Source organism: Centruroides vittatus, unplaced genomic scaffold (genome assembly GCF_030686945.1).
Source record: "Centruroides vittatus isolate TY-2023 unplaced genomic scaffold, ASM3068694v2 contig_1332, whole genome shotgun sequence".
In the NCBI taxonomy this organism is placed as follows: Eukaryota; Metazoa; Arthropoda; class Arachnida; order Scorpiones; family Buthidae; genus Centruroides; species Centruroides vittatus.
Genome location: NW_027120848.1, coordinates 35,515 through 50,791, shown reverse-complemented (window position 1 = coordinate 50,791; position 15,277 = coordinate 35,515). Strand labels below are relative to the sequence as shown.

Below are 15,277 nucleotides of genomic sequence, written 5' to 3'. Positions count from 1 at the left end.
AGAAGATTGCGAAATTATGTCTTTTTCGTTCCTGTTAAGAGGCTCTTCTTGCATTGATTCTGCAGTCGACATGTCAGAAGGGTGCTCATGAGTCTGTTTAGAGATTTCAAAAGTCCTCGCTTCTTTTCTAATTTGCTAAACAATTGAAATAAAAGTTAATTATTCAAATTTGCGTACACTTTTTTGTGATGCTTTCTATATTAAATTGAATCTTAATAGCAGAATTTCAGCACACAATGATACACAAACTCGCCTTACGTGACTAGGTTTATTCAGGTGATTAGCGAAAATGAATATTTTTGGAATAAGTGTAATCTCCGTGTAACTAAAGAAGAGAAATTGCAATCACCCGATAGAAATTATTTAATATAAAATACAGTGTAACCTCGCTTAATGAGCATAATTTGTTCCAGAGTCTTACAGGTAATGTGAAACACTCGTTAAGCGAAACAATTTTTTCATAGAAATTAATGGAAAATACGATAATACGTTTCACGCTGAAAAAATGCTGAAATGTTTCATGTATAATGTTTATTAAGAAAAATTGTAGAATATACACTGTTAAGGAGCGTGAATCATCGTCATCTTTTCTTGTAGAGCAGAATGAAGCATCCTGGAACGAGAATTAAATTTGCAGAAACAAAAATAATAAAAAAATCACAGCTAATATGTTTGTTAAACACTCGAAAACAAAATGCTAAATTCTTGGGTTATGTAAAGGCTATAATTAAATATTAAAAATTAATTCATTTGTCTATAGATAGGCAGTTGTTTCTATCTCGTATTAAATGAAATTATTATAAATAGTTAATTTTTAATTCGGCATTTCTAAAATTTAATTTGGAATCGGTCATAAAATTTAATGACCCAAGAATTTGGCATATCGTTAGGCGTGTTTATTATATAACGGGCTACGGTTGTTGATGTTTATAATATGTGTGAACACAAACTTGGAAAAGCATGTGGTCACAAACGACACTAATATGCTAGCGAAACGAGTGCACAGTCTGATGGAGCATGCCTCATGCGCACAATTCGAGAATTCTTCCTCTCCTCATCACGCGTTTTGCGAAAAATCGCTCGTTGAGCGAGGCAAATTTTTACAATTTGTTTTGCTCGTTATTGCGAGGTCGTGCGAGGTGCTCATCACGCGAGGTTCTACTGTAGTTAAATAGCTATTTGGACCTTGCCTAAGTATTAAAAATAAACAGAAATATGACAAATCAGTTGTATTGTAAAAGTGTATATTCGTGTCAAGCACAATGTTATTATAATAGAACAGGGGTTCTCAAAGTGGGCGATACCGCCCCCTTGTGGGCGGTGAGTAAATTTAGAAGGGCGCTGGAGTCACGGTACTGAACGGTGACCAAAGGCAAAAGTTAAGGTCACTGATGGGTTAGGGGGCGTTGGATATAACTTTATGGAACGAAGGGGCGGTGGTGGATCGGAAAAGTTTGAGAACCAATGTAATAGATTATATTTGAAAAAGATTGTTTCGTTATAAACATATGTACAATTAGAGAAGTTTCTAAACGTAAACACTTGTATGTGTTACTGTCATAAATCATAACATATTCATAAACTATTATTTATCAAATGATTAAAATATGATATACTTCTTTAGATATACTTTTATTTACCTGAGACGAAGATTGTTTTTCTTGTGTTGAATGAAACCTCTGCTTGTGATTATTTAAATGATCTCGTCGTTTAAATCTTTTAAAGCAATAATCACACTGGAATGGTTTTTCCCCCGTATGACTTCTCTCGTGAAGTTTTAAATCAGATGGAGTTGCACAAATTGTCGGGCAAAATTTGCATCGATACTTTTCCAAATTCTGATATCTCGGTGGTAGCTAATTTAAAAAATTATTTTAAAAACTGTACTAATTTCACATAAATTAAAAAACATTTTTATAACATATAAAAATATAATTAGTGTGCATTCATTTATACACACATTAGTAGAAAAATTAGTGTTTAGTTAATGTAATTTTAATGGTTGTTTTTAAATTAAATGAAAAACAATAAAAATGTCGGACAAACAAGAGTAATCTGAACACTTGCGAAAGTAAATTGTTATAATAAAATAATAGTAATTAGAAATTTCGAATTATCATTTTACGTATTATTTGATTCCACTATTCTAGTTTAAATTTTCTTAGAAAAAATTTTCTAAATACGTACTTTTTCAGTAGAATGCAATTCTTCAAAATGTTTTAACATATGCCTGTTCAAAGAGTCTTCCCATAAAGTAGAATAACCACAATGGCTACATTTATAAATTTGTTCTCTTGAATGTGTATTTTTGTGTCTTTTTAAATTTGATCCTCGTGTGGTAGAATAGCCGCATTCGTCACATTTAAATTTCTTTTCATTTGTATGTAATAACTTGTGAGTTTTCAAATTGTAGACCGAAGTAAACTGTTTTCGACACACTTCGCAAGTCAATATTTTGCAGTTGGGAAATTCTTTTAGATGTTCGTCGAATTGTTCTTCGTTTATAAATTGATTTTTGCAAATTATGCATTCGATGCTCGAGTTTCTATCACTTGAAGTGGACTCCTATTAAATAAACTACACAAATATAATTACATATATTTATATTATTCATTTTAGAAAAACAAAATCGATAGAAATTTTTTGGTGTGTAGCAATTTTTGTTAGATTTTCTGTTTTCCATCGTTGAAAGTATGTTTTTTTATAAATACGAAACGTGTTTTGTTTTTCATACACAATACAGAGCAACTTAACGATCACTTGGCTTGCTTTCATCTTTATCTATATTCTTTATTCTAGTTTATACGCTTATACATCTCACGTTTCGAGCCTAATACGCCTCTCCTCAGTCAACTTCATATCACGGATTCTGCAAACTGAACGAGGTTTCAGGTATACGCAACACGTATATAACCTACATGCATACTCTAGCATGTCTTGAATAATCCATTTTTTGTCTTTCACGGTTAAATCATAAAAAGGAGGAGTATAATAGTATATATATTATACATCATGTTATGAGCTTGTATTTCTTTATTTCATAATATTTTTAACCAATTTTCGTTTATTTTTACACTTGGATATTTATTTATAATATTTCGGTTTTTGAAATTTTCAACACTTTCTGTAAACTTTCAGTAATGTTTCTGGCTCTTTATATAAAATTTATATATTATTTTGGTCGATGTTACAATTGTTTGTTGTACAATGATCATGAAATGCTGAGTTAAGTCCGCTACGTGTTTTTTAAGTCTTGTTCTCATCTGTTTTTTTTTTCGTTTCTCCTATATAAACTTTATTAGTACTGCATGTACACGGAATTTGGTAAACTATATTCCTTATTTCTTTTATTGGTTGTTTTCTTTCTTTTGTGGATAGTCTAGCTTTCATTCTGGCGATAACTTTTCTGTGTTGTCTATTTATATTAATTTCTTGCATATATATAATCCTCTAATATATATAAAATTACATATTTGACTTTTAAATTTTCTTTTTACCTACAGTAATCTTTTGATTGTCAATTTTCTCTTTCCTTGTGTTAATTAGTCGTTTTGGATATCCGTCTAACAGAAACTTCTTTTTGAGATCCGATATACTGTTTTGTGTATTAATTAATGTACTGGTTCTATTTTTAATTTTGTTGTATTTTATGTTAAAGGTATTCTTCTTTATACATAAAAGTATGTTAAAATTAAACTTTATAGTTGTATTTATTGCACATGGTTTCCTATAATCTCGAACTCAAGTTCAGTTTTTTTCCGTTTTATTGTAATGTCTAGATAACTTAACTTATCCTTAATATTGTCTTCTGTTTCGATTTTAAATTGTAATATTTCACTTATATTATTTATTCACCTGTTTATTTTAGGTGTACGTTCATTCTCCTCGTTGAGTAGGAACCATTTTTGTTTATTATCTAGCTCTTTCAATTTTTGTAACGTAGTAATTCGCTTTTTTAATTCTGAGAACATAACTTTTTGGGGTTTATTGGCAACTCTGAGTTTCGGATTTTTCACTATTTCAAGTCTTTTTATTTTAATCCTTTTTTTAGTACAATACATAAAATAAAATACTCCCCTTTTCATGATTTAACCGTGAAAGACAAAAATATGGATTATTCAAGACTTGCCAGAGTATGCATGTAGGTTACATACGTGTTGCGTATACGTGAAACCTCGTTTAGTTTGCAGAATCCGTGATATAAAGTTGACTGAGGAAATTCATATTAGGCCCGAAACGCGAGATGTATAAGCGTATCAACAAGAATAAAAATGAAAGAAAGCTAAGTGATCGTTAAGTTGCACTGTATTGTGTACTAGCAGACCCGGCCACGCGTTGTCGTGGCTTAAAATGTATCTATTATAAATGTATAAAACTTCCCTCGTGGAGGGAATTTTAAAAAAATCCATTCTTAGTGTACATTCTCTTGACGAACCGTATTAAAACGCAATCAAAAACAAAAAAAAACACATCTAAAATAGTATAAATAGAAGCCGAGTTCTTCATGGTAAGTCTTATTCCTGTCCCACTCCCTGCGGGGGAATATCGAAAAATACCTTTTTAATGTATATTCTGTTGACATACCCTATTAAAACGCAAAAAACCGCATCTAAAATAGTATAATAGAAGCAGAGTTCTTCATGGTAAGCCTTAATCCCGTCTATCTCCCCCGGTGGGTGGGGAATTTCGACATGTATATTATGTAAAAACTTGTGTTTATTCAAATGCAACGTTGTATCAAAATTTCACAGGAATCGGTAGGAACTGGTAAACATTACGTTTCTATTTATTTATATAGATAGATAGAAGATGATCTGCTTTAGTTCATCCTCACAGAAAAGCAAACTTAGGTCGTCAGAGTTAGCGCTATCTGTTGGACATAAAAGACTTAATCCTAGATGTTATCTTTTAATTTATATGAATGTTTAACGGAATAATATATAGCCTATGTCCACCCTGAAGGTCCATTCTAAATATTGGTGAAAGAATTTTTGAAATCGGATGAGTAGTTTCAAAGATTACCTGTTACAACCGAACTTCGTTATCTCTTTATATATTAGTATAGATGAGAAACAATAGAAACAGAACACGACACGGTTTCAGGTAATCAAAACAAACGTCTTTTAAAAATAAAAGAGTTTTTAGCAATATAACTTACCATATTTACTCGAATTTTGACAATTTCTGGTTTGAAACGATGACAAATTTTGCGCGATTATTGTCAGAACTTATTATTAATATTGCATTGTTTAATAAAATATTGTTTATTCGTTTCATCAATAAAAACAGCAATGAAATTAGTTTATAAAAATGTAGTCGAAAAAAAAACATCGAAAAACACGAAAAATAAGTTTTTTCAAATGTATTGTATAATGTAGCATCTATTACGTTGAATACAAACCTACGTAAGCATTTGCAGAACATATTTTATAATGTCTATAGTAAAATACTGTACCGGTTGAACACATAAACGGAAGTTGTGAAAGTATTGAAATGAATCGAAATGTTTATGCAGATAATAAATAGAAATTTTGATCATCATTTCACAGTAATCTATCAATATTTATTGTCAATAATGACCTCGTTGATACGATAGTTTTTATACATTACTTGAAAGTGTAATTATAATTGTATTTTATTAATTTTCACAGATTTATATACAGTAAATGCGCAGATACTATAGATTAATATCTATAAAATTTCGGGACTTTGAGTATATATCTGAAATGAGGGGCCCGAGACGAGTTCAACGATATTTTACTTTTGAACTGGAGACGAAAATTAAGAAAGTTATCATAGTTTGTAAGTTATCATACATTTTTAATGCTTTCAAACAGACGGCACCGTAGTGGCTAGTGCTGCCATCTCGAGGTAAAATCTGAGGAGTAGACACGCGGTAGAGACTGAGGGGCCGCAGCCCCCGAGATTGACTAGCGCTGATGTGCAAAAAGGACTTAACTCGAACTGTAGACGATCAGTGTGATCATGGATCAACATCTGCCACTGTTGAAGGTATATATGGCCGACTTGCCGGACTGCCTGTTAAACACGCGATAAGCTTAGCGGAGAGAGCGACGCGACCCCCGATCATCGCGCGATCGCCGAAAAAAGTATGATAACTTTCTTATTTTTTGCCTCCGGCCCAAAAGTAAGGTACCGTTGAACTCGTCTCGGTCCCCTCAGTTCAGATATATACTCAAAGTCCCGAAATTTTATAGATAGTAATGTATAGTACACGCAAATTTATTGAAATAATATTCAATAAACATAATAAAATGTATAGTTATATTTGTGATTTTTAATAACCATTTTTCCATCGAACACCCAATCGACCTTCTAACCGCAACTATCCACTAATAATGTTATATCGACCACTTTGGCGACCCCTGGTCTAGTGTGAATTTTCGACCGAATCGGTGCAGATAATTCGATGGAAAGGTGACAAACCCATTTTTCAAAATAATTAGAAAAAGGATTTTTGTTTTATTCTCTTAGATTAAGACAAAAATGAAAATAAAAGTAGCATTTGAATTGCGTTCTTTTCGTTTCATAACAAGCGTATGGAATAATTACGAAATTTAATTCTTCCCGAATATAATGTTAGTAGATGTGCATCGTTATTTCTATGCAATTCTTATTTAACACATCAAGTCTGCTCTACAAAATTACACGTTGAGAATCCATTATCCGAAATCCCTAACGCTGATGAACCTCGAAAATCGGAAAGTTTTTCGTGTGCTGACGTTACAAATTAAACTTTCAAGAAACCCAGGTAAAGACGTTATCGTGTCCTGCCCGTATGGATTGTCTACCCACTCGGCTGTTATGCTTTAATGAGAAATATACAGTGTATACAAGGCTTTGTCGTACTTTTGCAGTTTATACAAGGATTTATCGTACTCCTGCAGACAAGGCTTTATCGTACTCCTGCAGACAAGGCTTTATCGTACTCCTGCAGTGTATACAAGGCTTTATCGTAATCCTGCAGTGTATACAAGGCTTTATCGCACTCCTGCAGTTCAGTCCTAATTTTTGACATTCGTTTATCAAAATACGTTCAAAATCTAAACAAATATGCGTTTTTTCGAATATAGCCAATCACATTCAGTATCATCTGTCAACGCATAATCTACATAACGTAATCACACCCGTTTATCTCTACAATCAAAATGTTTCTATCATAAGCAGTGAAATTCTATTATTCATTTATTGGCTAGATGATATTAACGCTGTTAATTAACCATTGTGTTGCTACTCCCTTTATTACCAGGTTATACCGACCATACTAGCATAGTTTTTTATTTTTTTCTTTTAAATTGATAACTTTCTAATAAAGATATGTTTATATAATGTTGGCAGGCTATATGATGTCTTTAACATTAGAAAACCGATTATATCGCTTTCCGAAACAAAAATAAAGATAGAAGTAAAGTTCAAAGTAACGTCAGTAAAGTTCACAAAACGTCCGATGTGTTCACTATTGGCGACCGACCCGGTGCGCCAATAATACTCGATGAAGTTCTGTGTGTCCTGTTGGAAAACACCGTTACAGGTCCGTCGGGAAGACACCTTGCGAATATTCCGTTGCTTGAAGGCACCGCTCGGGTCCAAAACGATCTTAGAAACTTCTCTCCCCAATCGTCCGGATGGCGTATCGTGGGCGAACTCCTGTCCGAACGGTGTAACGAGACGAACTGTCCCGAATCACGTAACCAGATGAACTCCCTTCACCACCTGCGTCCCTCTCTCCTTTTCGTACACACATGTCGGCCACGTGTCGGACGACCACCCGGTGTTTTCCCGTTCACATGTGGTCAGTCCCTCCCTCCACCGTCTTCTTGGAACGATGATCGTTATCGGCGCAATAAGGGAAGGGCGGGAATCGTGTTTACACAATTCCACCCCGACACCTCCCCTGCCGAGGATCAAACTGTGCTCGCTTGAGCCTGTTTGATACCCTGCACGTTGCCGCACAACCTTACAAATCGCGGTGGTCCGTTCCGATCGGACTGACCCGTTCTCCGGAACATCCGGGAAGAGATTCACCCCCTCCCCGCACAGAGATGCGACCTTCACCGTCCGACTCCAAACGTGAGAGAGCGTCCGCGTTACCGTGTAGTTTCCCCTTCCGGTACTCGATTCGCATGTCGTAACCTTGTAACGCGAGTGCCCACCGTGTAAGTTTGGCACTCTGTGGCGTGGACAACGTCAGATATTTCAAAGGATTGTGGTCTGTGACCACTGTGACCGGCCTCCCATAGATCCAGTAATTAAACTTGTGGAGGCCCCAGATAATTGCATAGGCCTCTTTCTCGATGGTAGCCCATCGGATCTCTGCCCCCTTTAACTTCCGACTAGCGAAGGCTATTGGTTTTTCCTGCCCTTCTGGCGAGAACTGCGCCAGACAGACGCCGATAGCGTGATTCGATGCGTCCGTGAATAGTACGAAAGGTCTTTCCGGGTCCGGAGAGTATAGTAACGGAGCTTGCCCGAGCTTCGTCTTTACTGCCTCAAATGACCTCTCGAGTTCCCGATTCCATTCGATTGTTTTCGGTGCTCGGCGAGCGAGCAGATTGGTGAGAGGGTTCGTCAATTTCGCGAAATCCGAAATGTAGTCCCGATAATATCCGCATATACCCAAGAAGCTCCTAAGTTGCTCCTTTGTCTTGGGCAGAGCTAGAGCGGTTATTGCTTTAACACGTTCCGGATCCGGCGCGTGCCGTCCGGAGCCGACAATGTGTCCTAGATATAGAAGGCGCGGTCTAGCGAACTGACATTTGTTGGCATTGACCGTCAGTCCGGCGTCTCTTAATGCCCTTAACACTGCTTTGAGATGGGTCAGGTGTTCTTCCCAACTCCGCGAGTAGATGGCCACGTCGTCAATGTACGCCACGGCGAAGTCGTTGAAAGGGGCCAACACCAAATCCATCAGTCTTTGGAATGTCGCGGCTGCGTTTCTCAGACCAAACGGCATCACTTCCCACTCATACTGACCGCGGTGCGTAACAAACGCTGTAAGGTGTTTACATTCATCCTCCAACCGCACCTGCCAGTAACCTCTACAGAGATCAAGCGATGTTATGTATCTGGCTTCAGCTAACTGATATACTAATTCGGCGGAGGGCACCATCGGATAGCGATCAGGCACCGTGGCGGCGTTCAGGTGCCGATAATCCACGCATAAGCGCATTCCACCCCCCTTTTTGGCTACACAGACTATTGGGTGAGCGCATTCCGATACGCTAGGCCGGATTAGCTTTGCGTCTAAGAGTTCCCCTATGGTCTCATCCACCTTATTTCGCAAAGCTTGTGGAATCCGATACGGGGCGAACCGTTTCGGAGTCCATCCCTCGATAAGGGTTATCCTGTGCGTTACTAGGTTTGTTTTTCCCGGCTTACTCCCGAATACCGAGTGGAATTCCTCTAGCACCTTGCGTAGGCCGGTCTGTGCCGATGCCGGGAGGTGTGCCGGAATCTCCCCAATCTCTCCGCTCTTTCGTCCACGGTCGTGCAGCTGCCGCGTCGACGGTGTCTCCACTATTTCCCCGAAACTCGCGTCCGAATCAAATACCACTCCAACGGCACAAATTTGCCTTTGGTATTTTCTGAGTCGGTCCACGTGGACCCACTTCGTCCTACCGTCCTCTAGTCTTATTCGGTAGCTGCCCTCACGTTCTCGCCTCTCCACTATGGCGGGTCCTTCCCACCGATCGTCGGTTTTGTTATCAGGATACGTTTTCCTCACCAGGACCGTGTCCCCAATACTAAATTCTTTGGGCCGTGCCCTCAAATTATAATTTGTCGCGTACTGATTTTGTTTCACGGCCGTATGCTCGGTCGCTATCTCCCTGACCGCCTTAATACGCTCCACCAGGGTCTGCAAGTATGCCGCGGCTTTGTTGTTCAGACTATCGGGAGGCGTTACCGATCCGGTCCATACCCTTTTTAAGATGGCTAGCGGCCCTACTGGGGCCCTTCCATACAGCATTTCGAAGGGTGATATGCCGGTAGTCTCATGAGGTACCTCCCGGTACGCCCATAGCAGAAAGGGAATGACTTTGTCCCAGTTCTTCTTGCTTTCCGCAATGGTGTGGCTTAGCATATTTTTGAATGTCTGATTCCACCTCTCCACGCTTCCATTGCTTTGTGGGTGTTCCGGGGTCGAAAATCTAATGCGCACTCCTAATAATCGGGTCATCTCCCGCGTTAGCCCTGCGGTAAAGTTAGTCCCCTGGTCACAGCAAATGAGTTCGGGAAAGCCTGTCCGCGTAAACACCTGTAAGAGCGTCGAACAAGTGGCCGTCGCCGAAAGTGATCTCATAGGCTCGACTTCGGGCCATCGAGTGCATAGGTCGATCATACAGAGAGCGTACCGGTGACCTCTGGACGATGGGGGCTCTATCGGTCCGATCATATCTATATTGACCACTTGGAACGGGGTAGAGGGTCGCGTGAGCGGAGTAATCGGAGTCCTATCCAGAATACGTGCCGGCGCCCTTATTTGGCACCTGTGGCAGCTCTGGCAGTATCTCCGAATATCTGCCGCCATTCCCGGCCAATAGAATACCTCACGAATGCGACCCGCTGTCTTCCGACTACCTAAGTGCCCTCCCCACGGAGTCTTGTGGGCCAGACTTAAAACTTCTGCCCTCCGCTCTTGGGGCACTACCACCTGTTTGATGGGCCGGCCAAACCAACTATCCCGACGGTAAAGTATCCCGTCGTTGACCACCAGCCCATCTTTCCCGTGTTTGGCGGCCTCCCACAACCGGGAGAGCGAATCGTCTCGGACTTGGGCATCCCGCAGATCCGTCCCGTCCCCCTCACTGTCTTCATCTCGGCCGCCCGCCGCACCCGGGTGGGGTTCCGGTTCTTTCCCTTGGGAGAGACCACTTCCCTTTATTCTTACGTTTCTTATGTGTCTTCCCCCTTTCCCTTGGAGCTCCCTCTTCCGGTCTAACAACGTTCGGTAATCCTCTTCCGATAACAACGCGTCCGTGGATTGATTTAACTCGTCCGTTACGGCACACGTTACCAGCACCGGCCCCTGCGACTTTGGGCTGCTTTCCTCCCACAACTCTATTGGGAACGTTGCCAAAACCGCGTTTACCCGGTGACCAAAGGCCCCAACCAGTTGAATTTCGCCCTTCGTTTCCATCACCGACGCCGGGACCATTGCTTCCCTTATGACAGAAATCTCCGCTCCCGAGTCGACTATAGCCGAAAGTCGATTTCCGCCACATACTAACTTAATCCTATTCGGCGACTCCCCAGCCTCTGGCCGATCGTACGCCGTTACTCTTGCCACTAAATGGTTCTCCGTCTCAGGCGTCTTGCTCGCGGACACGAGCCGTGCCTGTTTGGGCACGCTAGTCGCCTTCCGGTTAGGGCACTCTCTCTTCCAGTGCCCGGCCTTCCCGCATGAGTAACAGCTAGCCCTGGGTGTTCGCTCGCTAGTATTCCGGGTCACCGGGTCGGGCTTTCTCGCCATCTCTCCCTGGGTGTCCCGTTGGTTCCTATTCTCCTCTTTCTTGTTTCCCAGATTACCGCCCGATGCCTCCGCGAACTTCTCGATAAACTTCGCTAATTCCGCGGGCTTGCTCCATCCCTTCCCCTCTTGCAAGGTTACGTACTTCCTCGCGTCGTGGGGTAAGACTGACTTTAAATGGTCCGCCACCGTTAGCTCGATAAGTTCTTCCCTCGTCTTTACCTCCCTACTATCTACATAGTATTCATACAGGTCCTTCAGACGCGACGCGAACTGGGGCCACGTTTCCCCCACATACCGTTCGGCCCGCCTGAATCCCTTCAAATATTCCGCAGGGGAAAGCCTCAACTCTTCGAGAATGAATTGCTTTAAGGAGGGATAGTGTCTGACTTGATCTACCGACAATCTTGTTAGCGCCGCTTTGCATCTTTCCGATAGCACGCTCAGAACTATTTGCCCCCGCAATTCTTCCGGTACCTCGTAGGTCTCCAGAACTATTTCGACCGTACGAAACCACGATGGCACTGCCTCCTCTCCTTCCGGCATTTTGGGAAGGGCCCCTTTTACTCTCCGTGCATAGTCGTCGAAATTTTCCTTGACTGCACTGTTCTCAGAGTGTCGGGCCTCGTTACGTTGTCTATTCCGTTCTAACTCGATTCTCGCCGTTTCCTGCTTGATCTTTTCGAGTTCGATCTGCAGCCTAAGCCCTTCGAGTTCATCCCTAGAGCGGTCTCTCGTCACGTTTGGCCCGCGTCCCATGGTCGGACTGCCTTCACCTCGCGACCCATCTTCCTGTCGGTTTCCGTTATGAACACCCGACGTCCCCGGCTCATCGTCGTCCCAATCAATTGCCCTAAAGCCCCGCGATTTTCCGCGTTTCGGCATCTCTGTGCGAAAGAGAGTGAAATGGCGTACCTGGGTCTCTGATTGCCGGCGGTGCTCTATCTGTTCCCGGGTTCGCTTTCTGCGTTGTCTTGCGTCGCAGCTCAGTCTTCCCGAAGAGTGTCTTTTCCAATCCTGTCGTGACTGCGCCAGTAAAGTTCAAAGTAACGTCAGTAAAGTTCACAAAAACGTCCGATGTGTTCACTATTGGCGACCGACCCGGTGCGCCAATAATACTCGATGAGAGTTCTGTGTGTCCTGTTGGAAAACACCGTTGCAGGTCCGTCGGGAAGACACCTTGCGAATATTCCGTTGCTCGAAGGCTCCGCTCAGGTCCAAACGATCTTAGAAACTTCTCTCCCCAACCGTCCGGATGGCGTATCGTGGGCGAACTCCTGTCCGAACGGCGTAACGAGACGAACTGTCCCGAATCACGTAACCAGATGACCTCCCTTCACCACCTGCGTCCCTCTCTCCTTTTCGTACACACATGTCGGCCACGTGTCGGACGACCACCCGGTGTTTTCCCGTTCACATGTGGTCAGTCCCTCTCTCCACCGTCTTCTTGGAACGATGATCGTTATCGGCGCAATAAGGGAAGGGCGGGAATCGTGTTTACACAATTCCACCTTGACAATAGATATATTGTGGTATTCCGGGGTTAAGAAAAGGTTGTTTCTTACCGGTGTTTGGCGTCAGATCCGAAAGATCTGCGCACAGTGTCACTGGATGGGATTATAATAATATTTTATTTGTGAACAGGAAGTTATTGTGATCTTCCTGTAGATTTTTCTTGACACCAGCCTAATTAATGCGTTAGGCACGCGAAATAATAATTTTATACTTTAGTCCGAGGCAAAGAATTCGTGGAATCGCGAAAAGACTTTGTCTGAAATTTGAAATCAAAAACAAGATCATTTTAATCGAAATAAAAAAAAATTTAATGAAAACAAATTAAAATATAATACAAATATGCGATCATTCATAAAGAAGTTTTAAAGTCCCTATCTGGACGCCAGAGAGAGAAAGAGTTTACATCAATAAAAACTTACTACCTCGGTTGACAAATTGTTGTACGTGTGCCAGATGAAAATAATATTGACCTGTTTTCAAATTTCTTCTCTTCTATCGGCAAATTGGGGTAAAATTCGGCAGTCGTCGGCTTGGAGAGAATGTGGAGCAGTGAAGGATTTTTTGGGGATAAAGCACAAAGTAGAGTCAACTCGTCAACTTCCAAAACTCCCCGACTGGTGGGAAATCGCTCTTTTTATGAGTAGGTTTCTTCCAATATAAATTTGGGATATATATCAGCTGACTGGACATGCTAATGAGTTAAACATCCAGATGTTTCTTAAAATTTGACATAATTCCTTGTGAACAGAAATTCGATTTCCGTCTTTGCCAGAAAATTGACAAAAGTGTCATCTTTTCTATCAGAAAAATAAGTCAACAAAATAACGTACAACAATTAATTTAAGTTAATTGTTTGAAAAGAAAGTGTTTTTGTTATATTTCACAATTGAAAATAGTTTGGATTATGGCCCGAATTATTGCCGTTTTCTACATTGATTACTAAAACCAAGTTCCTGTAATAAGTTTTATAACTCACAAAAGATAGCGAAGTTAAAATTTATATTTTTTAATAATTAAATATGCGTACATTCCTTTAATCTAATTATAAATCAATTGCGCAATGAAGTAATTAAAATTACAATTAAATAAAATTCTGGAATGCGGGATTATTAAACAACTAGAAAATAAGCCTGGCGTTGCTCGGGCAAAAAGTAATGATAGCGAAGATTAAGATTATTACATTATAGCCAATCTTACCCGTTTTCACAAAATGCAAGAATTAGTTTCCCTGTTTCCAGACTAATTAGAAAACTTTTAGATGGGTCTAAAAATATGTTCGATTTTTCGCAAAAACGCATCTTCATCTGTTAATCTTGCACCCGCTTTCTCTTAACACTTTCGTTGTTACTTAACACTTCCATTTTTAACACTTTTATTGTTGACACTTTCATTGTTAACACTTCCCCCCACAAGGCTAAGTGTTAACAACCTCTTCCTCGCCGGGGGAATTACGAAAAATCCTTTCTTAGTGTACATACCCTATTTAAACGCAATCAAAAACGCGAGAAACTGCATCTAAAACAGTACAGTAGCAGCCGAGTTCTTGAGGGTAAGCCTTAATCTTTTCCCTCTCCCCAGTGGGGAAGAAATTTCGAAAAATCCCTTCTTAGTGTACAGTGTCGTACTCTAACTCTGTACCAAATTTCAACTTTCAACTTCTAACCGTTTGGGCTCTGAACTTATTATTATTATTATTATCATCATCATCATCAACCCATCTCGATTATATATTATATATAAATATAAGATTTTTTGATTTTGTTACCCAAAGTTCAAATCTGTAAGGAACATGCAAGAAAAATATATACATGATTATAGTGTATATATAAAATGATATCAATAACTATTTTATCTATGTATTATATATATCTATCAAATTCATTACGATAATCATTTCTTATACAGATAAAAACCTACCTTATTTAAAAATAATCAATTAATATATCTTTAATTATTTTACACAGAATTCTTTTCGTAATTTTTATTTATAACATGTAATAATCATTGCATGTTCTACTTAATTTTTCAATAATTATTATAAACTTTTAATATTTATATTACTTTAGCTTTTGGTATTTATAAATTTAATTTATTTAAACATGTTTCGTATATATAACAGTAACAACTGAATGAACTGTAGAAATGTGTTTGGTCTAATTATATGTTTACGAATACTTTCTTGTATCTTCAAGGTGTAAATTTTAACTTCATTATGATAAATTGTAATTTAACTAAATATATACACAAAAATCAATAGCAACTGCTATATGATGA

General features: G+C 39.7%; 1 protein-coding gene across 1 annotated transcript in view; it reads right to left on the bottom strand.

The window, feature by feature from the left end:
- The window catches only part of LOC136990695 (putative zinc finger protein 840), a 56,343-nt gene that overhangs the window by 21,430 nt on the left and 19,636 nt on the right, over positions 1–15,277 (bottom strand). The window contains exon 3 of the mRNA XM_067289107.1: positions 1,641–1,856. Coding sequence (XP_067145208.1) covers positions 1,641–1,856 — 216 coding nt within the window. The remainder of the gene's footprint in view (positions 1–1,640; positions 1,857–15,277) is intronic.